Source organism: Mixophyes fleayi, chromosome 12 (assembly GCF_038048845.1).
Source record: "Mixophyes fleayi isolate aMixFle1 chromosome 12, aMixFle1.hap1, whole genome shotgun sequence".
NCBI lineage: Eukaryota > Metazoa > Chordata > Amphibia > Anura > Limnodynastidae > Mixophyes > Mixophyes fleayi.
Genome location: NC_134413.1, coordinates 78,255,908 through 78,283,213, shown reverse-complemented (window position 1 = coordinate 78,283,213; position 27,306 = coordinate 78,255,908). Strand labels below are relative to the sequence as shown.

Genomic DNA, 27,306 nt, shown 5'->3' with positions numbered 1-27,306 from the left:
GGATACATATACACATATTGCAGGTACAGATAGTTACAGGTGATGGATACATATACACATATTATAGGTACAGATAGTTACAGGTGTGGGTTAAACCTAAGCATACATGTAAAGATGCATTCATAGACTACTGCAGGTAATCTGTCTATGTTTAATAAGGAAAAAAGGGAAATTTCTGGATGATATAAAAAGATAAAGTTACTTTTGAGTAATCTATGGTTTAGACTTTAAGGAGGAGATTCGATTCGTCGCGAGGTGTCTCCGGAACATCTGTAGAGACTCATTGTGCCAATGTTGTGGTATCTCCAATTGTTGGTTCTCTGAACCAATAGAGGTACACAGAAAAATGAGTTTCCTACCGCAAATGTCAGCAATGTGTGCAGCCAGACATCGCGGTCATGTCTGACATCATAGGAGGGAATTAATTTACTTGTCTGAGCCTTTCATGACTAGAATCCGCGGGATGTAAGGATAGAAATTATTGCTAGTTATTGATGTTTTATTTAGTGTAATATCCATAAGTCTGCAGGCGCACATCACATGATGCTCTGATGGCAGATAGTTGATATCTCCCCTAAGGTACAGGTAAAGGTCCTTCATGTACTATAAAAATATTCTGCTGACACCATAGTTCCCAGGCCGTAAAGACGTGTTTTATGTTCAGCCGATGCCAGGTTCTGTTCTGTGATATCATTCAGTGCTGACCTTAAACACGAGTCAGGGGAATGTTCCTCTGAAGCTCCACCAAAGATCTTCAAGAGCTGACATTGTCCAGACCCTCAATGGGCAAACTCACAGCCAAATCCTGCACACAGAGGCTGACTCAAGAGGAAACCAGACCATGATATAACCCTGATATTAACGTAGAAAGCGGCTGGAGCGCCAAGTTCTCAACGCATCCATATGTTAAACATGTGTTCTGAAGTCATAATAGAGATTGACCAAAGATATTGGACTGTCCTACAATAAAGTCTCACTGCGTTTTTATTAAATCTTTTTTATATAGCGCCACTATGCCTTAGCTCTTTACAAACTTCTTTTTTATCTAATACCCCAAAATCACAATAAATATTTACTGTGTAGCCCTTTTGTGTATCAATGTTCTCTGAGTAAACCTTAATATGTTTACATATATTCCAAGTACCCTCTGGGGTGTAAATGATTACCAAACAATCTAGTGAATTATACTAAGGTATTTTGGGTTTCCTTTAAAAGGTGGAAGAACCCCTTGTCTGACGTACTACTGCAGGTACACGAACCATGCAAAATGGACATAGGCTACCATAAGTCCACAATGGGTCAGTGGCGATAACTTTTAATGTCGTATTATCAAGTTAAGGTAACGCTCCTGAGTGCCTTTTAAATTTACACTGGACATCACAGACGGGAGGGGCCTGTTTCTACTGTACATATACACTGACAGGTATTCGGTGAGCTCAATAATTGCCTCTTGCTTCCCTTGTAGGGGTAGGTTAGATGTGCTGGAACAGACCAATGGGCTTATTTTGTAAATGTAACCCCTAACCTGTCTATACATTTTTGCTACTTAAACTATTTAGTAGAGTGCATATAGCATTTACCATTCCTGCCATATTGGGGGGTTGGCGTCATCTCCTGTCCTTGGTCTACAGCCCCCACTAGCGCATCAACTTGACAAAGTTACCATTGATGACGTCCAGCCAGGGACCTGTTGTAGACCGAGAATAGCAGACGTACCCCCCCCCCCCCCCCCAAACCCTCCCCCTTGAGAAGGGCACAGGGTCCCCGTTATGGTATATTTTGCACATTTATCCACTTACAAGAAATACCTCTATAAAACTTTTAAGATACACCTCTTTCCTAATACGTTTCCACTCTGTAAACTGATTATTTCATTTTTCTAATGTTACCTTATATATAGTATTGAGATATCCTTACCGGTAAATTGATATAACAGCCTTTTGCAAAAAGAAATGTTGTGATAAAAAAATATATATATTTATGTTATCATAATTTAAATATAAAAATGCTACATTTACTTTTTAATAACTTTTTTTATTGATTTAATTATTAAGAATCATGCAAATGATACATTTACATGTTTAATAATTGATTAAAGACATAATTATTTCTCCAGCAGCGCTCTTTCCTGCAATACGGTGGGCTGTATGTGTTCTACAAGGGATTTTGGCTCCAGCTAGTTATTCGTTTTATAGGCCTCATGTATAAACAGCTTCTACTGCACGCGTTTCAGCAGCAGTTATGTCACAGTGCCTTAAGGCAGACTTCCTGTGCCTTGCAGACAGCTCTGTGACAGGCCTTGTCTGAGCTCTTGATTCTCTGTTCAGCTATAGACACGCCTAATAGAGCTACCAGGTCAATCATCCACTGAAGGGTGACACGCCACGTTGCTCAGCGACCAAAGTCAACAGCATAACAAACACGGCTTAGTGATACTGTATCTGACCATACGTCTTGCCTTCTGCACTTCCTGTGTTTGTGTTAAGAAGTTTGGTAATGAACTTTCTTCGCTAAACTTGAATCCTTTTCCGTGATGATTTGTGGGAGCTGGGAGAAGGGTTTCTGCAGAGGCATGCATTTTAAAATGATTACCAGGCTTTCTCAAAGCTTCCTTCACAGTTTATCAAGTAACCCTCAGAGGGGCTGCCTAAATAGCCGATTATTTTCACATTTGTTTGTCAGGCTACTATATGCGGCACAGCGAGGGGGAGTCTGCGGCTCATTCGAGAGACTTTCTCATGCATCGCTAGAGATTCAATTTACTGAAGGAAAAATGACTTCAGATAAAGGAAAGTACCAGATCAAGGGGTCATACTGTAAACCTGAGGTGAAGACTCAGGCAATGCGAGAATGAGTAGTTTCACCGAAAGTCCTCCCAGCAGAAGTGAATGTATGGTTAATTAATGACGCAAGAAGTACACATAATGGTATGCAAAGTACTTCCGGGTGTTGAGGAAATAGGGCGCTGAAGAGCTTGCAATCTAACTAGAAGATAGGAATCATGCAGAGTTTAATTTGGTATTAAAGCAGAACTAAACCTAAAAAAAAATAAAAAAAAATTGGGAAGGAGATGGCGTTGTATTCACTAACCATCAGATCATCCAGAGGTTACTCATTACACACTGCCACATTTTCAGAATACTCTGTTCTACAACCCAAAACACTGAATCGACGATTTACCTATACTGTCAAAATAAATATATGTACGGTAGATTGCAAATCATCTTTCTAAAAATAGACAATGATAGAAAAGCACCTTTAGTATTAAAGAATGGTTGTTACTTTTTGTATTTAACATTGTCGCACCCATTTAGAGAGATCAAAACTTTAGTCACTTATATGATTATGAGTAAATTTCTTTTATATGGTGTTTTCTTTTTTTTTTCTTTCTTTTTCTTTCTATTTTAAATAACTATGTTACACAAACCAGTCAAATGGACGAAGGGAAATGTGATTCAATCCCATTATTTATATGGGAAAGAGATTTAAACTTGTGACAACCAGGTCTTCTCAGGCGTTTCTCATTTGCATGAGGTCCCTGTGCTGTACAGCTATCTAGGAAGCTGCAAAACCACAGTTATAAAACAACAAGTTAACCCGTGCATGATACTCATGCATTCTAGTCAAATCAAGCTACTTAATGTCTTAAAAAGGTTCTTGACATGCATTTGGGCCCAGCCCAGGCCTCCTCAGGGGAAGAGCGTTACTTTCCGACGCAAGCGCCCTTTTTTAACGTGGTTTTGTCCACGTCACCACCTCATCATTTTTCTCCATCACCTCATCCTTCATCTTCATCGCCACATCCTTCATCAAGCTTAAGGTGTTAAAACTCCCCACTGTCACCCCCGGCAACCACCAACCACTCCCAACTGTCACTTCTCCTTCAAGAAATATATAGGTCAGTGTATAACTCTGCCCAGCAGGTGGCACTGCAGCTTGGTTTTTTTTGTTTCCGCACACGCCACTAGGCATTTATATAGTAGATATTATGTATGGCTTAATATGCTACTGTCGTAGATTGAATATAGGAGAAGAAAGAGGTTGTTACCCATCAGATTTAATTATGGCCTAGCGTTTCATAAATTATCTTTATGGCTATATTTGCTAAACCTTTTCAAAGAAAGAAAAGAAGAGTTTTTTTTGCCATAGCAACCAGATTTTAGCTATTATTTATTTAGTACATTCTAGAACATGATATCTAGAATCTGGTTGATTGCTACGGGCAACGCCTCCACTTTCCTTTTTTTAGAAGGTTTAGTAAATCTACTCCATAGATGTTTACTAAAGTAATTTTAAAAACAATTTGGCCTCAGGGGGGGCAGTGTCCTGTGCATTGGAGTCTGGATAATATTTAATGGAATTTTCTATAATTGTTATCCCTCAATAAGACATTAAGATTATTTGCAAATTCTTGCAACTATAATTTCCTGGAAACATAATTTCCCATTGAAACATAAGGGTGTATTAAGGCTGTTTCTAACCTATCCACTTGTGAACTGGAGATTTCAGCAGCTGTATCAGGTGGGTTTGAGGTCATAGCAGTCTGGGCTCTCACATCCTCCTCCCTTCCACATTTACTACAACATAACTTCGCAGACAGACAGCGCTACTGGTTTAGTGTATTTACTTTGTTGCAACAATGTCACAACTTTCTGCAAACCCTAGTCCCGCATAGAAAACCATTTTAAATCTTGTTTTCAACCATAAGACAGAAGAGAAGTTAATGAAAATGTTTCTATTATTAGTAAATGAAGGGTATGGATGTAAAAAAACATGAATGAAAGTTTCTTTACGTTTACTATTTGCAAACAATCATCGAAGCATCTTCTCATTCATTAATCTGATTCCCTGTACCCAGGACCTTGTACTAGACTTGCCAAGCAGAAGTCATGATGTTTCTGGTCACAGTTAGTCTCTCCCTGCTGAGTGTGCCATATCAGTCACTAGCTGACTCTTACTAGGTATTGCTGATATATTGTACTTTCTGCGGTCAGGTTCAAAGTCAGCGGGATTGCCAGCAGCTAATTATTATCTAGCTGCTCATCGTCTTGTTTGATGCAGCTCACATTACACCATAGGAGTACTAGATTGTTGTGAGGGAACATATTTGAAAGGACTTGGTGTAGACATATATGCAACTGTGGTCGTTTAACGCAAATGGTAACAAAATGAAAGATAAACTTGTGCTGGTAAAATATAGTTTTCTTGTTATTTCACAAAACAGTGGTAGTAATGACTACTGCTGGTAACACATGCTGCGGGGTCGCAGGCTGTGTATGGCACTTGACCTGATATCATGGTGTGCACAACCGCGAAAACTGACAGTGCTATAGGACGAGGACTGTGTGCGCGGACGCCTTCCGACCTGGCCCCAGGGATCAGCGTTTACATAAGGGAGGGTGTACTACCCCTTTAGTGAAAAAAAACCCCAGTAGGCTGCTGGCAACATTCGGCCACAGCAGCAGTTAGCCCACAGAGGAGGAAGCTAGCAATGATGGCTCTGCAGTTGTGTCCTCCTACAGGATAATCATGGTTCTGAAGGCTGGCAGTGAAATCTGGCATTTGACAATTAAAATTGTTTGGAAACACTTGCGACTTAGGTACAACATACCTACCAGCCAGAGTGCTAGGGGCGTCGCCAACACAGAGCGTGGCTGTGCCTCTTTGGAAATACCATATTGGGGTATATTTAATAAACTGCGGGTTTGAAAAAGTGGAGATGTTGCCTATAGCAACCAATCAAATAGTTTTGTAGAATGTACTAAATAAATGACAGCTAGAATCTGATTGGTTGCTATAGGCAACATCTCCACTTTTTCAAACCCGCAGTTTAGTAAATATACCCCATTATGTATTAAAAATGGTTTTGCTCTCTCCGACCTGTTATTGCAATTATCACAACCAGGTACTGAATTCTTGTATGCATCCTGGAATGATGGGACCTAGTTTGAAAATGTATAGGTACATGAAATATGAAAAGCTGAGCAATAAGTGACCACAGTACTGCACATATCACAAGCCATGTAGAATACAATAAATATATATAATATAACATTGCATTTATCACGCGGCCCCTGAAATGTTTTGGGTTGCCTATCACACTATCACTGCTATGTATAGTCGCCATCCACTGCTGATTTACTTATGTGTCAGAGTTCGGCTGTACAACAAAGCGTGGGCACACATTACACAAAATTTTACCAGATGTGATATCCTTACCGATTTTACCAACGATTAAAAAAAAAGTACAGATCAGCATTCTGATTTCTGTGTACACACTATACACGTTTTACATGATTTAACTTCAGATCTGTGCTCTTCATCTGTCATAACCATCGGAAAAAGATTGTGACTTTGCACACTCAATAGAGATCTATGGACAGTGCTGGTCCTGAGTGTGTACACACTGCAGGATTGGTACGGACTTGTTCCATCGTTGAATGAGATTTTTAGCTCAGTTTAAAAATTAAATTAAACGATACGATGTGCTTTGGAGCGATAATCGTTCACCGTTCGAGTGTACACACTGATGTGATATCGGGCCGAACGATCGATTATCACGTGATTGGCCCAATATTCGGCTGAAAACCCTGTAGTGTGTACCCAGCCAAACAGTGGTCCAGGGCGGTATCAATTGTCTTCATATCTCGTTGCCAGCCAAACGTTGAAAACAAATGCAATTGCTCAGACGTGGCTGAAACACAATGACCTCTACACCTTGTCTTAAGATAAGATGATTGTTGTATTCCAATGCAGAAAAAGATGTGAGTTACACTCCAGTGGTACAAAGTTTTACTGTCAGTTTTACTCCATAGATGGCGTATTTCCATAATTTCTAATAATTACTATGTTTTATTCTGAATAAAACTACCTAGAACACTGATACTTCCTGTTTAGACTTTATATAACTCCAAGTATGAACGCACTTAAACTTAAACAATATATTATCTAATTGTAATGTATTTGCTACGTGAACCCTATATACCTAGTTATATGTCCTCTCATTAAAGGAATGTGCAGCCTCCGGCAGTATTGCAATTTGTTTTACCCCTTTAAATGGATTGTAGACGTCACAGTCCTCAGCTTCCCTGTTGTGAATATGTACTCTACAAACCAGCTTAACAACTCAGCACTAGCAGTGGCTCAGTGACCAAGAGTGCAAGTTGTTGATAACGGCAATGCATGCCATGCTGGAGACGCCGGTTTGAGTCCCAGTCTCAGCAAATTGTATCCTTGCACGAGTCACAACATTCTTTTTGTGTCTTGTACGTGTACATTTTAATTAAAAAATATGTCCTATGTTTTTAAGCAAGGTTTATTTACATTTTATTGTGTTTTTCTGTTTAAATCTTTTATAAATGTTCAGTAAAAAGCAGTTATTTTTGTGCAAAGTATGTAATTTCTGTGTGTGATCGGGAGCTGTCATTTTGACTACCTGGTAAAGCTGACGTGTAGTATCAGTGGTTGGCTCCCATAGAATAGTACACTGGCTGGGGGCCGTTTAACTCTGCCACGGGTGCTGCAGACTTTGCTTCTCATTATGCAAAAGAAGTGGAGGAGGAGCAAATGTGGTCAGAGACTGCCAAACGTGGGGCAACAGCAGAGGAAGAAGGAGGAGAACAGAGGAGATGCGGCCAGAGAAGAGGTAGGCACAGACATTGATGGGACCACCACCCCATGACGTGCAGCCAATGGAAGGAGGGGAACAGCACAGCTGAGTCCATGAGTCCATTAAGTCTGCCAGAGAGATGAGATGTCGCTGGGGGTGTAAGTACTGTGTAAATAAGCACTGCAGTGAAAGGTGAAGACAGAAAACATAATGCCATCATACTGAGACAAGAGTTGATGAAAAGGGCTTCAAATTCTCCAGAGAGAACTGTAAATCTTACAGAGAAAGCTGCCAGTCTTAAGGCTAGAGCTGCCATCTAACAGGGAGAGCTGCTATGTTTCTAGAAAGAACTGCCAGAATCACCAATTCTAGAGAGAAATCTGTCATTGCCAGAGAGTAAGCTGTCAGAGATCCATTAAAAGCTGCCAGAGGTCCTAAGGAACTTCAAGTCCAGTCCAGAGAGAGGACCCCTGCCAAGGGGGGCTTTTTTTTTTTTTAAAAAAAAATAATAAGTTTTTATTGAGATTTAACAACAAATACAGGTTATATAAATGTACTTTCAGCAATATTCGTTTTGGATGGCGGGTGATAAAGAGATTATAACATCATAACAACATAACTCTAAGTCAAAAAAGAATTGAATGTATCAATGAGAATATACGTTCCCAGCCAAGGAAGGAGGCTATTGTTAACCTGGCACAAAGACAGACAGGGGGGAGAGGACACAGAGGAAACAAAAGGGAAGAATGGGGGATGACATGATGTAAGTCTTCAAAGTAAAAGGTCTACAGCGTATATAGCGTAGGTATATGACAAAGCCTAATCCAACAATCAGAAGCGTTTGATACAACCTTGTACCTAAAGATAGATGGATCAGGTGGATGAACCCAAGGCCGCAAACTCTGGTGAATCTATAAATTTTACCCAAGGTCCCCATATAGTATAATATGTTACAAAAGAGTCTTTATCTGACAAATATAATTCGTCCATGGACCTGTAATATTCTAATCTCCTAATCCAGTCCCGGATATTTGGTGGCGTGGTTGTTTTCCATCTCACAGGTATGACTGCCTTGGCGGCTGATATCACAAATTTTAATAGAGATTTTTTAAAGCAGGAAATAGGCATATCTACTTTATTGAGGAGCCAATACTCCGGGGTGTCGGGAATAGCTTGTCCAAGCAACTTCCGTGTGATGTCTATAACCTGCGACCAATAGGGTCGTAATATGGGACAGTCCCACCAGATATGTAATAAGGAACCTGATCCCAACCCACACCTCCAGCAGACACTAGACAGTCCGCGAAACATTTTTGCAAGATGTACCGGGCATCTGTACCACCTGGTGAGAACCTTAAAGTGGGTCTCTAATATTGAGACATTAGGTGAGCAAGCATGGATTGCTTGGAAAATTTTCGACCAATCAGTCTCTCTTAATTCTATTCCTAGATCCCTTTTACCACTCCAAGAGAAATTTCGGGGGAGATCTAAAGCGGAACTCGATTAAGAGTTTGTAAATACTCGATAAGGAGTGTGGGGTGTGATGCGGTCTGCTACAGAGGGATTCAAAGACTGTCAAGGGGGGCTTTTTTATTGCAGTAATGACAGGAAGAGGAGGGGTATAAAGGGAAAACTGACAAAAAAACTTTGATGGCATGGAGTATTTAGAGGAATGGGAATTAATGGTAAGCAAAATTTGCACTTTTCTTCTTTAATCCCCCATGGCAGTCATTAAAATTGCATCTAAGACTTACAGTAGGGAGTGCTATAAAAAACAGATCAACCACATATGCAGCAAAATCATGAATTTATTTAGTGCCTGTGTCGGAAAATTGTCTCCAAAACTGAGAGTCAACAGTCAATGGAGAATTAGATATAAATGTGATGATAACTAATGAAGGCATGGATAGATTCATTTAGCTGCTTAGCAAAGCTCTGTTGCTGATGCCTGAGTCTTTCTTCCTAAGGTGTTGCCACTTAGCACCTTACACCCATTTCTCTTGTATACCTGTATACTGTGTTCGTCTATCAGAGCCCGATTAAGGGTTCTGGCCGCCCTAGCCTATTACAGCCATAGCGCCCCCCTCCCCCCAATATAGGCATGTAGAATACTCCTGAATTTGATTATTCAGGAGTATTCTCCAACATTCAAATTTAGACACACTGCCGTTCTCTCAAAACTGTTCTTGCAGATTTGTTCAATTCTAGCTGGCTTCTGGAAAGTTTGGGTCCTGTTTTGAAAATATGCAGCAATTATATTGTAATGCAAACTGTTAACAAACCCTGAATGATTAGGCTCTTTAGTCCAAACACAACACTCCATTATAGCCAGATAAAACTACCCCATAGCACAGTCTTCATTGCACAGAGAGTCAGTGTTAATCTCATTATAATCCTCATCATCATAGTTGTTCTGAAGACTTCCAACATTGTATGTTGAGACGTCACCTGTTACTGACTCAGAGTTATACTCTTCTGGACTGTAGACGTCACAGTCCCCAGCTTCCCGGTTGTGAATATGTACTCTACAAACCAGCTGAACAACCCGGCTGTAGCTGTGGCTCTGTGACAAAGAGTGCAAGTTGTTGACAAAGGCTATGTGTGCCATGCTGGAGACGCTGGTTCGAGTCCCAGTCTCAGCAAATTGTATCCTTGCACGAGTCACGATACTCTTCTTGTGTCTTGGACGCGTAAATTTTAATTGGAATATACAGTCTGTTTTTATAAACAGGATTTATTTACACTGTATTGGTGTTTTATTTTTTATAAATGTTCAGTTAAAAACTGAAATTATTGTACAAAGAATGTAATTTCTGTGGGTATTCTGGAGCTGTCATGCTGGTTACCTGGTTAAGGCAATAAGAAGTATCACCGGTGGGCTCTCTCTAAGCCGGTTATTGCATTGCTATCTGTGTGTATATAGACTATCAAAGTCAAATAATTGCATGAAAGTATATTGATTAATATTGTTTTGCCGTGTGATTGCGATCAGTATGCCACGTGTCATAGCGCAATTGCACAATAAATAATGCACGCATACACTTACACATTCACTTGTACATAGCTCATTTTATAATAGTTCCAATCCATGGGTTTTTATGAACAGATGTTATTGAGTTTATAGGTAAATATTATAAGGTTATATGTACTTCAGTGAGAGCTAAGGTTCAGGTTACAGGAAACATATCATGTTTGGTGTCATTCTAATCCCCTATTTATCCTCAGTCATCCGGTTCCATCAGCTATAAGATCGCACCTCGTGTTTGGTAGTTATGGAATATAGGGAGTTAGTGATCAGAATGGTATTGTGTCTATAATGTAAATAGACCAGTTTGAACTAGCCTTTGGCGGGAAGATCTGTATGCATCTGATCGGAGAGCTGGCCCCCACCTTTGGAGAGCTGACCCCCACCCTTGGAGGGTGTCATTTGAACTGATCTATGGACTATATTATACTGGACTGTCCTGGAGCCTGAACCTATGGAAGCATGCCAAGTCATCTGTATTGTATTCACTGTAACATCAAATGTATATATATTGTCTACTACAATCAGCTTGCAGTATTTTTGACCACAGACTCCAGGATTGAATGACTGTATGCTGGATCCAGCAGGGTGCGGCATTTGTATCGGCTGTACTTGTTTATTTAATTGTTATTGCTTTTGCCAATAAATTGCTTTGTGCTTTGGAACCACATAAATCGCACAGACAATGATTATTGGTAAACGATGAAATGACTTTAATAAGATCAATGGATCGTTATGTCACACTACTGTACCAACGCTTGTACAGAGACCCCTCAATCACCAAATTCTTATTACTAAAGCACTCTTTGGAAAAGGTGGTTTTGTCCCGACTGCACTAAGTATCCAACATCCATGGAATATTGCTTTCAGTTATTTCTATCCACCCAGCATCTGTTGTCTCTGGGAGGTGCAACCATAGACACTAAATAATTAATTCAGACAAAAAAGCAAAACCCGACACGCGTTTCGCTAATGTAGCTTATTTCCTTTGCCTTGACAAAAGCCACAGTAGTGAAACGCGCGTCAGCATTTTGCCTCATTGTGTGTTTTGCACTTCAATAGTATGATGTATTCATGAACTGAATGACTGCATTTTAAAGTAGGGTATATAGCCATTACAGGCACAAGAGCTAGCTAAATCAACATCTGTGGATGCCATGTTTGAATGTGATTGATATTAGAGATATGTACTGTTACCAATTGCATTCAGTGACTTCAGGGAGAAGCAATTGAATATTATTTCAGTATATATATATATATATATATATATATATATATATATATACACATATATCTGACTTAAGGACCAGACCTGTTCTGAGGCGTATATTGGTGGATTCTACTACTTATACTTTCACACGGATTTTATAAGAAGTCCATCTGTGGTTTCTGACCTCTGGAATATATAGAATACTTGTTATATTGATATATGGAGCCTTGGAGCTACAAGGTTATTATTGGCACCAATATTAACAATAGATCAGCACAGGCAATGAAGGCGTTGCAGTTTATACTGCAATTTTATTTCATATATATTCGCAGTTATTGCAGAAACGCACTATTGAATTAATTTTTTATTTGGTTTTAAATATTTTGCTGGTGTCCATGTAATCGGGGAGGATTTATCATGTTTAAATGAGTTAATAACAAAGATTTGATTTATTTCATTACTAATATACATCTCATAGAGCACATGCTTATTTTTCTTGTCTTATGCTATAAAGGACTCTTTAAGGCAGATTTAATTCAGCTCGAGACAGAGAGGATGAGCATATTGCCGCCTATAACGGTAAGGAATCTCTGCTCATTTTTCTGCGCACCTCCATGAGTGGTGATGGAAAATGAGCAGAGATTTGAGGCAACGCGTCTCAGCGGACTTTTCCAAGACAACTCGTATTGAATTGAATCTCCCCCTGTGGGTTTACGTTGCACGGAAAAGGCCATCAAAACCTCTCTTGTAATGATACCAAAAACTACATTGAAGATTTTCTGCTGCTGTTATTGTGTAAAAGCAATTTGAAATAAAAAAAAGCAGACAAAAATGGTAAATAAAAACGAAAACAGCGGCTTATTATTAATTTTTTAGGCGGGAGGGAATACAGAAACTTTGCAGCTTTATATATTTCCCTCTCATGACTGCTCAGAGAATCATTCCCTACCTGACACTAAGTTACAGGGGAAAGGGGGGGCGTTTAAATAATTTCCAGGGGGTCAGACTGGGCTGCCGGCATGACCACAAGAGACCATTCTATGTCTAGTTTCATAGCGAGTTATTTGTGGACAGAACCCGTTCCAGCTGACATCAGGAAGTGTCCCCTGGAGGAATGCTAAGCTCCATGGGAAAGGACAGTCCTTTGTGTCTAGGTGTAATAGTAATAGACAACCAGATACGAGGGGGGCGGCCCTCTGACCTTCAAAAGGGCCGCACATCGCTCTTAATCTCAGTGATAAGGTAAAAGAATACATTAAATCAAAGAAAGAGACACCTATCTGTAATAACATATCAGCAGGCATTTGAAACAAGCTATAACAAACAAATTGAACACTAAATCAGGAAGGGACTGGTGGCTGCAGGTGAAGGCGGGTCAGAAGGCCGCCTGTTGCCCATCGCTGGCATAGATGATATGTAGTGATGTCCCTCTCATTCATGAGGTACAATCTGTGCCTCAGACAGCACCTGTCCTCTCCCTGCCCTCCTCCTCTTGCTCAGTCATTCACTCCCCCCCCTCTCTGCTGGCTGGAGGGCTGGTCGGGCCTGGTGACGCCAGAGACCTGAATATGCCCAAATATGGGAAGAGAGGAAATACATGTCTTTCTGATGAGGCAGTATAAGCCAAAACTGTGAGATGAGAGAAGAGGAGAAGGGGGGGTTCTACCACGTCAGCCTCCAGACAGGCGGAATAACTACTGAGCCTCCTCAGACAGACTCGGTTTCCAGGGCCTGGTACCTGTCACAAGTAAACGCTTCCTATATATTGCTTCTGGCAGGGGAAGAGGGGGGGCACGGAGGGGAGACTAGTCAGAGGAAGCATTTTATTCCTCTTACTGCTGAAAGGCCAGTCACAAGCAGACAAATGACCAATTACAGTGTAACGTGCATCAGTCAGTAAATGTACTGACAGGAAGTGAGAAATGTCAGTCAGTCCTGATATTATATTAAAGCTAGCCACGGACGCCCATATGGGGTAATAAAACCAATATCGCAGTGTGTCTGTCCCCAAAACTGTCCCAAGGTCCTATAATGATCCTATCGAAGCTGTTACCATATTTGATTTTATATATATATATATATATATATATATATATATATTATATATATAAAGAAAGCAGGCAATTTTTTCCTTGTGTTTATTGTATGGTACACTGGATTTCTGAATATTTATGTAATTTATTTTGGCCTCATTGGTAAAGAAATGAAAACATTCTAGTATTATGGTTCATTAATATAACAATTAAGATGATTTACACAATTTGACCCCGTTCCACGTCATTTTTAAACAAGAAAATATTTTCCAGTCACGTAATCGAGCCCTGTTCACCGGCGTGGGCAGCACATTTCAGTAGGGTAGGCGCCCACCGATTTAGACTTTTTTTTTTTTTTTAAGTTCAACTATTCATCCATTGATCATTAACCCCTCGTCTTCCGCCGTTAACCTCCTTTCATCTCCACCATCGTACTTTATTCTTCTGACCAAGTTTAAATTGAGCGCTACAGAACGCCAGGCCGCGCGCACAGCATTCTGGGACCACAGCTGGACGGTGGGGTCAGAGCACAAGGCTTTATTACTATGATCTCCCTATATATTTATAATTATTTATAAATGAATTTGCTGAGCTGGTACTGGTTCTTCATTCCTATCAATGAGGAAGCACTTTCTTGTTTTACGTTACTTTGGCGACATATAAACAGGATAAATCCCGTTACCCATTAAAACGTCTTTATTAGCATTTTGTAACACCAGTAAGTCGAGCCTGTGTTATCAACATTTTACATTTAAACTGAGCCACTATCTGTTTTATAGCGCCGGGCAGCTTCATGACATACTGTAATAAACTGAACTTTTATAGTGTTATTGTAGAAAGCCAGAGATATTTTAATGTGCTATGTGATGACATCATTGCGCAGAATTCCCTTCAGAATGATGAGGACTAGGAATCTCAAATGCACCGTGTTCCTGGGAATGGGGGTACACAGTAATTTCTATTGGTATACCCCTGATTCTCATCACTATAGGTCAGCCCTAAAGGGTTAACATACTTTTGACAGAAACTAGACAACCCTTTGAGCTACAAAAAGCATATAAAGTTCAGAAACCTGCCAGAACTTAACATATCTCATATTAGCTGTGTTCAATCTGAGTAACAATGGAGAAAAAAAAAATTTCAATAAAAGTATTCTCCTTTTGTTGCAGACCTAACTGACCGTGGCTCAATTAGTGGTACAATAATAAGTCACTTTTATAGAATTCATGTTTTTGTATTCCATTTGTTTTTGTCCTTTTTTTTTCTGATGGAATTACAAACGAAGGAAATTCTCCAAAAGTGTTGTGAAAAGCTAATTTGAGGAATAAAGAAATGACAAAAAAAGGCATCCTTACATCCTAAATAAATGAGGTTTATTATAATATTAAATATATTTTAACAAAAAACTTTTAGATTCCTTCACTCTTATTGAATATCCACTTTTGTGTCTACTGAACATCCCATGACAAGCAACCATGAGATAACTTAGGCTGGGTATGCACTACAGTGACATCAGCCAATTATCGGGGCAATCACACGATAAACGACCGTTTGGCCCGATATGACATTAGTGTGTACGCTCCAACGATGAACTATTATCGCTCCAAAGCTCATCATATCGTTTCTTTTGATTTTTAAACTGGACTAAAAATCTTGATGTCGTTCCAATTCTGCAGTGTGTAAGCACTCTGCACCGCCAGTGTCCATAGATCTCTATGGAGTGTGCAGAGTCACCATCTTTTCAGCCGATGGTTATGACAGATGAAGAGCACAGATCTGACAGTAAATCTTGTAAAATATGTATAGCATACTTGCCAATTCTCTCAGAATGTCCGGGAGACTCCCGAAATTCGGGTCAGTCTCATGGACTCCCGGGAGAGCTGGCAAATCTCCCGCATCCCACTGCTGGCACCCCAAAATGACGCGATTTGCGGTGAATCTCATCATTTTGGCCCCGCCCCTGTGACAAAACGGCATTTCCGTCACGGGGGCAGAGCCAAAATTACACGTTTGGCCGCGCCCCGCCCCTCCCACCCTCCAGGCACGCCTCTCTCCCGGAAAGCGCGATGAGAAAGTAGGCAAGTATGGTTAATGGGGGTAAATGTATCAAGCTGAGAGTTTTCTGGCGGGTTTGAAAAGTGGAGATGTTGCCTATAGCAACCAATCAGATTCTAGGTATCATTTTGTAGAATGTACTAAATAAATGATTGCTAGAATCTGACTGGTTTTTCAAACACGCCAAAAAAACTCTCAGCTTGATACATTTACCCCATATTGTGTACACATGAATCAGCATGCTGATCGGGACTTTTTTTTCTTTCTTCAGTCGTTGTAAAAGCCTTACAATATGAAGCCTTAACAGCACTGATATAACATATTAATCTTAAAAGGACCCCTAAAACTAAAAATGCAAGGTGCGATACTTAATAACATTCACCAATATATAAATGTCAAAATTACACCTTTACAGATCTTAAATTTATTTTAAAGTGTGTCAATGTTATTAGTATCTCTTTTGTATGAGGCAACTTATATTTTGGGTCTGGAACTTCTATAAGAGAAGATTGGCATTTTCTTGAATATGTATTAACAAAATTATCTTATGGTGATGGCAGTCCTGTGGGCCGTGCAATCTCCGTTTACTATAATGTGATCATTTAGAGCCAATCAGTAGCCATTAGTGGTAACTGTTAGACTTCCTGATGTTTGATGATGTCACCGGATGTTTCACAGGAGCTCAGTGAGCATGCTGCTGCCAGTATATGGGCGTTTCCCACTCATTAATGCATAGTTCCCCAGAGCTATGAAAACATGTAACATGTTAACTTATAGGTTGTCTTCTTTGACAATATGTACTTAATATGTATGTGAGAATGGGCTTTCAGTAATTAGCAAACACACAAAACGCTATGTAACGACAGGTTGGGCGAGTCTAATTTAATGCCCACGTATTAGTAAAACCTTGAGGAGGACAACATAAACAGCAATGAAACTGGACACAATACTGTTTTCTTAAAGTTTACTTCTTTAATGATTTTTTTTCATAACCACAGAAATTTCCCAAAATAGCAAAAAAATTTGTCCTATAAAAATATCTTGTATTTCTCTATACATACATTGCATTTTGTACAATACCAGAAAATTCTCATTGGTACCAGATAGGATGTCAACTTCAGTTTAAAAAAAAACAAGTTTTCGTTTTATTTTTATTAACATTTCCCTCTATACAGAAAATGCTAAAAACTTTTGTCATTTCATTAAAAAAAGAAAAAGAGAGAAAACAAAATTGAGGGAAGGTAACGAGTAAAAGGAGTGGCTTCCCCCAATTTCTTTTCTTTGGGCTTGTGCCATTTTAGACGTCAGGATTTATTCCCTAGATTTAAAGGAATGTTGTGTAAAACATGTAAGTAACTATCGGCATGTTTACAAGGAATGTCCCGAGTAGGAGAAACATATAGAAATTATATACCCCAAACAGGAAGCAAGGAGAAATAGCAGTGATATGGGCGACAACGACCATGAGATGACCATAACGATTGAGTAACAATAGGAATGAAGTACAGGGGCCCTTTTGCACCCTGCCACTGGGGACCCAAGCCCTGACTCTCAAGCATGGAAATTTGTCATTTTCAATTATTATAATTTCTCCATTTATTACTAACAACGCATTTTATATTTGGCTACAGTACAGTTATAATAAAGCAATATATTTGCTTTACTAATTTCATTCATTTTCTACTGTGTCCTTGGTAGACACAGCTACACGTGTTGTGGCTGGGCCTTGCATGCTTTTGACAAGCTAGTATTGCCCCTGGTAGAGCAATAAGTCTACAAGGAGAAGTGCCGGTGAGAGAGACAAGTCTACAAGGAGAAGGGCCGGGAGAGAGACAAGTCTACAAGGAGCAGGGCCGGCCGAGAGAGAGACAAGTCTACAAGGAGCAGGGCCGGCCGAGAGAGAGACAAGTCTACAAGGAGCAGAGCCGGGAGAGAGACAAGTCTACAAGGAGCAGAGCCGGGAGAGAGACAAGTCTACAAGGAGCAGGGCCGGCCGAGAGAGAGACAAGTCTACAAGGAGCAGGGCCGGCCGAGAGAGAGACAAGTCTACAAGGAGAAGTGCCGGCCGAGAGAGAGACAAGTCTACAAGGAGAAGTGCCGAGAGAGAGAGACAAGTCTATAAGGAGAAGTGCAGAGAGAGAGAGACAAGTCTACAAGGAGAAGGGCCGGGAGAGAGACAAGTCTACAAGGAGAAGGGCCGGGAGAGAGACAAGTCTACAAGGAGAAGGGCCGGGAGAGAGACAAGTCTACAAGGAGAAGGGCCGGGAGAGAGACAAGTCTACAAGGAGAAGGGCCGGGAGAGAGACAAGTCTACAAGGAGAAGGACCTGTGAGAGAGACAAGTCTACAAGGAGAAGGACCTGTGAGAGAGACAAGTCTACAAGGAGAAGGGCCGGGAGAGAGACAAGTCTACAAGGAGAAGGGCCGGGAGAGAGACAAGTCTACAAGGAGAAGGGCCGGGAGAGAGACAAGTCTACAAGGAGAAGGGCCGGTGAGAGAGACAAGTCTACAAGGAGAAGGGCCGGTGAGAGAGACAAGTCTACAAGGAGAAGGGCCGGGAGAGAGACAAGTCTACAAGGAGAAGGGCCTGTGAGAGAGACAAGTCTACAAGGAGAAGGGCCGGGAGAGAGACAAGTCTACAAGGAGAAGGGCCTGTGAGAGAGACAAGTCTACAAGGAGAAGGGCCTGTGAGAGAGACAAGTCTACAAGGAGAAGGGCCGGTGAGAGAGACAAGTCTACAAGGAGAAGGGCCTGTGAGAGAGACAAGTCTACAAGGAGAAGGGCCTGTGAGAGAGACAAGTCTACAAGGAGAAGGGCCTGTGAGAGAGACAAGTCTACAAGGAGAAGGGCCGGTGAGAAATATGTCGATAAGGTTAAGGACTGGGAAATGATTCAGTGTAGGAAAGGACTGCTAGAAAAAGGAACATGTGGGTGAGGACCTACACAATGGAGAAAATATTACATAAAGAGGATACAATTGCAGTTTGCAATCTTTTAATATTATCTGCAGCAAATAAAAAAAATAGATAACAGTTCTAAGTAGCACAACCTTCATTTTACTATTAACCATAAGACTTATCACCACAGCATCACCTGACACCGTGAACCAGGCTGTCCCCAACACTTGGCTTAGATTTATAAAGTGGAACATTTTCCAGGGTACACTTGCATTAAATCTCATCACCCTTTCATAAATCAGCAAAACTGAACTGTATACTTCAGAGATGAGCTGAGCATGCAATTTCATTTGCAGATTGTTTTGACAATTCACACCCACTCGGATTTTCTGCAAAAACACTATTGTGACACATAAATCATTGCTCCAAGCTATTAGAAGGGATCCTGCGATTTACCGGCAGATAAAACCCTGTGCCAAACTGCGTTCCCCTAGCTGAAAATGCATTTGACCACGATTTTCATGAAATCCAGAACGGACTAAAATGGTTCTCTCAACTAATTCCAGAGCAAAATATAAATATTCACCACTTGTGTGCAGGCTCCGGGTAATTGAATAGACCATTAGGTCTTTGAAAAGTGGGAGAAGACCGGAGTGCCCGGAGGAAACCCACGCAAACACTGGTCAGACTTATACCCATGACTCCAGTGCCACTGTCCTCTCCTTTTACACATTACCAGTGAAGCTTAGGTTGAAGTGAAGGGGGCATTTTCTACCACCTTGGGAGTGACTGAATGCTATGAATACTAACGCTGTTTTAGCTGGATAAGCTCTAAAGTGTAAGGCGCCTTAATTTACACCACCCTTAAACTATACCTGTTGCTTACAAAAATTGGAAGCAGCTGGTTTGTGGTTGGCACCAATATTTAGGAACTAGTAAATTTGCCGTCGCCTCCTCCAAACATGATTTAGTAATGGAAACTAGATGATCTCTTCATAGTCTTGAATAGAACTACAGCCTGCTAGGAGATTGCGCAGAGGAGGCAAAGTCTATATCCTGTACTATATGGAACCTGTTTAATACACTGACCATTATGGTCATGACATCGTCACTGAATACAAATCCTTCCAACATTCATGTTTGTGAAAAGGTCACATGACCGCAGTTGGAAAGTTTTGCCAAGAAGACGTCCCATTAATGATTTAGCGCTACAAATCTGACTTTGGAAAAACCTGGGAAATTGGAACGTCTCGTGTTAAATTGCTGCAGTAATGTTTCCGAGCTTAGCACTGCTTGGATTAGGTCTGACCCCACCACGGCAGTACAACCAGCAGTAAGTGTCAAAATGCCACTAAACCTCTAATACTAGTTGGTCCGACGTGAAAAAGCATCCTATAGTATACATGTAAAGCTCCCATAACAAACCTGAACTGAATGTGTTTGAAATTATAAGTATCGAAGCGTAATACTAAGATAGGTCTCATTCAATCGACCACCTAATTAAATGTACAGGCAACGAGGGTCTTCATGTAGCGGTGGCATAGTAAAAGTCCGGTAGGCGCTGTTGTGATGTTACAAAGGCGTAGCTATGGACTCCCGAAGTTCGTGCACAAACTTCCTGATGCTCTTGGTATATAGCAGCTGATAAGTTTATTCTGCATAGAACAGTATTTCCCCCACTAAGTCCACCCTTACCTGAAATGTAAATGTTATTAGGAGCTCTTTTATATAAACCAACTTGCATTTTCGGCTTAGTGACCCTATAAAACAAAAGACGCTAATAAGTTGCTATATTATAAATAAAAGAAGAAACACTGGCAGTGAAGATGTTATACTGAAAAAGAACAGTTAAAAAAATAAAGAGTGGACAAAATTGGGGAAACCGGCCAATTTTGTGTCAAGCGGAGAACTAAGGAGGAAAAGGATGAAAGGTTTCAGCTGCCGTCTGTCTCCCCTGGGAACCCCCCCCCCCCCTCGGAAAAAGTCTTCTGTACCAAGGTCACTACTAATTTCTTTCACTCGACATGTACGGAGCTGTCACAGGCCACATTCCAAGAAATCTACACAGCGGCTCTGCCTGAGACTTCTGCGGCTCTGCCTGAGACTGCATCTAAAGCAGCCGATTCCACACGGAGGTATAGGAAGAGCTCCGGTACTCCTGGCAAAAGTGGCAAAGAGAGATATCAAGTACCGCTTCACAGGGTCAGAGCTGTCACTATATCTTCTTTCACTCTAGTAACAGAACCAAGGCAGACATAGGAAGGTGGCGGCTCTCCAGCAAACTTTTTCTAATTTAATATTTCACAACAGTCCCAATTTTCACAGGACAGTGGTATAATAAAATTAATACCTGGTTTGAGCAAAAATTGGGAACTTGGTCTAAATTTGTCCCAACTTTCCATTTGGGAATGTGTGATTTTCTTTATATATGTAAACATGCCGACCACTAATATATATATATATATATATATATATATATATATATATACATACATATATACACACTTCTTAATTTCTATATGTCTTTTCTAGGGGATCTACATTTTGTAACTGACTGTCCTGCTTTCTCACATTACCATACAAAAATAAAGCTATTTTATTTATGTTTAACTTGGGAACCGAAGCTACACAATACATTATCTCCGAAGAGTTTAAGAGTAAACTAGTCGTAGCTACATTTTCAAAACTTAACAAACTTGAGGTTAAGCTTCTCTTAAAAAAAAACCTAAGTGAATAATGGGATTCACCAGCATACTACGGTTATCTTTTTTTATGCAGGAAATAGGATGGTTGGAGTTCAAATAATTCGCATAATGGAGATTTTAGAAAAAAGTATTTGATTGGCTAACAGGATAACCCTGATGTATAATTGGCAGGTATTGGTAAACCTGATGCTGAACACAGGATAGTGAATAAAATACACCTGATAATGCCTACAGTAACAGTGTCCCTTCTGGTCTTGTTGGATAATATATATATATATATTCCAGTCCAAGGTACCGCGATGGGGTCAAAACAGTGTCGCTTGCTCAAAACACTCTTCGTAGTTCTTGCTCCTTGTGTGCACCTTCTGTGCAGCCCGTCTGCGCCTCTGGTATTCTAAAAACTCCTCCTTTAAGGCCGCGCAGCGCTCTTCCGGGCTGGACAAAGCCTGCGGGTAATGGTTATCCAGGGCGTCCACTGATCCCGATCCAGCCGGGCATGGAGCTGCCTCAGAAGGAAGCTTTACACCTGCAAGAAAATAACAAAGAGTTTAGCAGGCAATAAAATGGCTGTAAATCCACAAATGTTTCAAGTAGACCAAAACAATGCCAGAGCTAAACTCTTGGTTGACCACAAAAAAAAAATAATCTGCCTCCAGTGGCCAAACTGAAGAATGGTAGCTGTCTTACTCAACTTTACCAATTTATGCATTATGGACAGATAACTCTTGAAACATGGGAGTACTCTTGTTTTTTTCACATGCACTGCACACAATATATTTTAATTGCAAGATAAACTGATTGTCTGAAATGCTGCCTAACAGCTCTGCCCATCATGTAGACCCTAGACTCAAGCCCAAACTTGCAAACAATTGCCACTTCCAAGCAATCTACCTTGATCGGAGGAGATAAATGCAGATTAATTGAATGGACTGGAAAGCTTGCAGCTGGCTACATGAGGGGATGGAAAGTTTCTCAGCCGCCCACTCTCGGCAGGAGGGAGGTACCGTGTCCCTGAGCGGTGATTACTGTAATTACATCGCACCACAATAAGCTGATGTTTTTCTTATGAGTCCTTTGAGATGTTGTCTCTTCTCATTGTGTTCGAAGCCCGGGGCCTGGGGGAATAAGTCCACGTTTCTCTAGAACTGAGGTAGATTAACTCACGTGAATCCTGAGTACTGATATTAACTCAGAAACCGAGGAACCGAGGACACTCTCCAAAATTGTTGCTTCTAACAAAGTAAATATACCCTATTTATAAACAGGGTTTGTTTTCATTGCAGACCCCTATGGTTATTATAGCAAAGTACAGGGAAGGTGACTATAACTTACCATCTATTACTATCCTGCAAAAGTCAGGCAGATGGGAGGTATTTTCTATAAATTGAGAGCTAGAATCTGATTGGTTACTATGGGCAACACCTCCACTTTTTTATTTTAGAACTTTTAGTAACTCTATCCCTCAATGTTCTTACAGACAGGTGAAAATTTTACAATAATTTTACTAGTCCCCAGTAAATTTAGCTACAGCCGTCAAAGCCTCGTCCTCACAATCGATCCCCGCCGCTCATCATTTATCATGTGATTCTCATTTAGGGGTAAATTCAGCTACACGTGCCGGACATCTTAGCACTGAATCACACAGAATCTCTGGTTGATTTCTCTGTCTCAGCTGTCACCAAATCTGTTCCTCTCTTGTGGGAACGTACAGATCCCCGTTCAGGATTTCCTGGCAGGCCCCCTACTCAGCTTCCTGGAATCCTCAGCCAGTGGCCCTTAATGTCCCACACGGGAGAGCTCAAGGGTTCCATTTATAGAAGCAGCGTAGAGAAGGCCTCTTGTTAACAAAGACTAAATATCTGTAGCCGAGCAATGTTCTACTAATACACAGAGGACTCCCTCTGTTCTGTCACACGGACATATGGTCAGGAATCAGCAGCTTACATCATTTTAACTCAGCCTGACATTGTTAGAAGTACAGTCACATGATGGTGTTAATGGCAGCGGTGGCGGACCCAGCAAGAAGAGAGAGAGGGCTAATATTTGCCATCGTTGCCTCAGAACCACTTGTTCTCGGCTCTTAGGTCTGTCTTACAGAAAACCCTCTCAGGTTTATAGCTGCCAAGTCTTGGTGAAGTAATACATTTACAATCAGTTATATTTGTTTAAACACTCCAGCAGCCCATACAGACGTTCCCTTAATCACAATTTAAACTGCAAAGGCAATATTGGGACAAAACAAGCCCTCCCCCCCATAGAAGACAAGGGGGAATGGGGTAAAGCAAAGACAGTCTCCCAAGTAGATGCGGCAGGGATTCTCAAAAAGTAGAAATAAATACATAAAAAGACTATCAATAAGAAATGAGTGAGACAAAGGAGTTCTATAACTGTATTAGGAAATTCGATTAGGCAACAAAATTGAACCTCCCCCTGGTGAGGACAAACTGATATCTCCTTGAATGGGACGTCTCATTTTAATCTCCTTGCCTTTTTCTGGATCAACACAGCTAAAACCTATAATAACATTTTCAACCATGCTGTAAGAGGCAGACAACACAAGCCTGTTGTTCCTATCTCCTGTCAAACCCTATGTAACCTAGGAAACTGTTGAAAATACAACTCACTTTGTCGTTCCACTTCCCCTGTGTGGATGGTGGAGATGGGCCGGCCTCCATTACTGCTGCGATAGACCTGCAGGGCGTCCATGAGGTCCGCTTCCAGGGTAAAATCAGAGTCCCATTCATAGTTCTCATCCACAGATGTGTTCCTCCTAGAGAATACCATCAGTAAAACGCGAGTATGCTGCAAGTAGCATGCTACAAAGAACCAAAACTACCCATGTTCCTATCTCCAACATTGGAAAAGGGACATTATCGTGCCATTCATTTGTGTTCACTTTTTTTAAATATCTGGATATAGATAAAAACATAGGAAGCCATCTGAAATGGTTTTGGGTGGTAAAATTCTGAATGTTTTTGGGTGCTAAGCAAACCATGCGCCCATTACGGTCATAGTGAAGTGGGTTGATGAAGCCTTCAGACGAGAACCTAAATTGAATGGCTTCTGTTGTAGGTGCTTTGGAGAACACCATAACAGTGCACCTCTCCTGTATCCACATTAGTAAACCGGTGGTTTGGGGTGCACGGTTGTAAAATAAGGACCAGTACAGAGCTGTTACAGTATATTTTATAGTGGATTGGGCTTAGAAACCTTTGAACCCACCTCACTTTAACCCTAATGGGAGCACAATTTGGGGACCCTCCAAGCAGTACGCAAGAGAAGCCATTAATCCATATCCTGCACTGAAGAGATTTAACAAGATCTAAACAGGCTTCCCACAAGTTGAATTCTTGAGTTTGTATCTTCAGCTGTAATGTTGGCCTCTTACTTATATAAACAACCCAAAGCCTTTCCAGACCAACCCTCTAAACTACTCATTCACTGGAATGAGTGTTCCCATGTGTATAGCGGATTATTAGCTGTACTCACCTATTGCTTATAGTGGCCAATAATGAGTCCTTTCTGTGTCTATAGTCTTCAGCGCTAGAACCTTGGGACCCTCCTCCGCTGTACCAACTAGATGTTTCACCTAAGGGTGAGTTGAGGTAGCTTCCCCCCACAGACTGAGCCAGAGAGGGGGGCCTGAGGAAGGACACACTCCCTCTGCCGCTGCTCTGGCTGGTAAGACTGCTCCGCATCACCTTCTCTGAGCCATGTAAAAAGAGGGATTTGTCTACCGGTGGTCGCTGTTTTTCCAGGGCCTGGAAGTCTGTGAATACCGAGAGAGGCTGGTCCTTTAAATGACACTCAAAATGAGAAGGAATATGTTGCTGAACTCTACTGTCCATGGGGAGATTCCCATGTCCCCAGTGTGCTCTTTGCCCTACTTTTAAACGTTCAGTATTCTCTGGTGGTTGAGTCCACAGTAGACTACCAGGCAAGATTGCTTTTGCAGGTCCCAAATTAGGCTCCGGGGGTTTCAGAAAAGACTTGACAGGCACAGACTGCTCTTGTTTACAGTTAATGTAGTCAAGAGACAACAAATTGTGTGGGGCACATGGAGAGTCCTCTTTTCGAGCCCCACTTGTTCCATCAACATCCATTAAAGTCCTATCATCCAAATGCATGTTATTAGGGGTTTCTTTTTCCTCAGACTGTGAAGAACTAGGCTGTGAAGTCCTGGTCTGAGCCTCTTCGTCCACTGGCCAGTCCCCGTCCACACTCATCTCCTTAAAGAAAGGTAGACTGAGGTACTGGAGAATTCCACTCTGAGTTGACAAGCTATGTCTCAGTTGGCTTCCTTGGTCATTGAAAACAAGAGGTTTATGTGACAGCATAGAAGGTGCTCTAATTACTGTATTCAATGAGGAGAAACAGTCATGCTCCGATTCTCGGAGTGTAGAAATAGTCCTCTCACAATCTCCTTCTATTTCAGCTGAATCTCCACATCTTGCCTCTTCTACCTGCCCGTATGGGAGTGTCACAGAGGATGTCACAGGACTAATGTCTGCAATTCGAAAGGGCTTGGCTTCATCCAAGGGGCTGCTACTACAGCCAAAATACCTCCCTTGGCGATACCCAGAATCTCTTGCTTCCTTTCGGGCCTGACCTGTGGCCTTCGGTCTCATCTTCACTTCATCCCTCCAGGAATCTATGGGCCTCTCGGGTAGTTGGCAAACCTGCAAGTATGTTTTGGCCTGTGAACATTGGCTGAGATCTGATGAGTCCCTGGCATTGAATTCTGGATAGAGATCAGTCTCTGTCACATAAGGGAAGCCCCTGATGCTCCCTCTGGTTGGCCGTGCCTGCGTCTCCACCACAAAACGTCCGTCGGGGCCGCGGCTTATACGCTCTAATGGAACACACTCTCCAACATGACTCTCGTAAATGGTGTATTTGCCGCTGGTGCTACTTCCATGGCTCACACCAAGGTTATTCACCGTCTTCTCTCCCATATGTAGAGACCTCCGGAAGCTTTCATACGGTGACACGTGAAGCTTGAGCCTCATGAGACTCTCGGGACTGCTAGAACCATTAGAATTTCTGAGAAACAAGAAAAAGGTCATATAAGAAAAGTTTTGGTAAAGTAATAAGGTGAAATGTCTCTAAAAGGTACATTTCCAGCTAATGACTAATGTGTTCTATATCTAAATCATTAAAATCCGACAATATAAAAAATTATATGTTCACATCTATAGTTTAGGGATGGAATGATTTAATCAGTGACATGAGCCACGTCATTTCAAATTCTTTTCTAGGTCCGTGAAGCCTGAAAACAGGACCAGGATGGTTTACCGTTGCACAAGTAACTGTGGGGAAAAAAAAGTGTCGTAAGAAAAAGCAACCAATGAGGCGTTTAGTTCTGATTGGTCGCTATGGGTTACAGAACCTTCTTCGAAGTTACCCCTTTACCAATTTTCATAAACGTCCCCCATTGTTACCAGATAACCAATTTGTTGTTAACAACCATCCCGAGAGACAATTGGGTTTTTGCAGACAATGAAAACTTTTGTTATTTTACATGATTTGAAGCCAGGTAAAAATGTTGAGGTGGGGGGGAGGGTTTCAAATTTACCATAACCCTACTATAGATCAACATTAAGGTCTGTGTAGTTGTGAGGGAAATGTATGATCATGAGGACACAACACAGTAAACTTACACAGAGGCCTCTTACAACCACAACATGTCTACACTAAGGTGTGATCTGCTAGCCATTGACCAAATCAGTGGTTGGAGCCAAATACATTAAGCCAAGACACCGATGATAAAAGC

The 27,306-nt window shown here is 41.2% G+C and overlaps 2 protein-coding genes across 5 annotated transcripts in view; one reads left to right on the top strand and one right to left on the bottom strand.

The window, feature by feature from the left end:
* The window catches only part of PRUNE1 (prune exopolyphosphatase 1), a 260,920-nt gene that overhangs the window by 97,726 nt on the left and 135,888 nt on the right, over positions 1-27,306 (top strand). The gene's annotated exons all lie outside the window — the stretch shown is intronic.
* The window catches only part of IGSF9 (immunoglobulin superfamily member 9), a 55,816-nt gene continuing 45,352 nt past the window's right edge, over positions 16,843-27,306 (bottom strand). For 2 of the 3 annotated variants that reach the window (XM_075192263.1, XM_075192262.1), the window contains exons 19-21: positions 25,023-26,576; positions 24,158-24,303; positions 16,843-22,059 (exon numbers count right to left, since the gene is read on the bottom strand). In XM_075192263.1, the coding sequence (XP_075048364.1) occupies positions 21,839-22,059; positions 24,158-24,303; positions 25,023-26,576 (1,921 nt within the window). In that variant the 3' untranslated portion in view covers positions 16,843-21,838. The remainder of the gene's footprint in view (positions 22,060-24,157; positions 24,304-25,022; positions 26,577-27,306) is intronic. The other variant, XM_075192261.1, reaches the window with a different exon arrangement.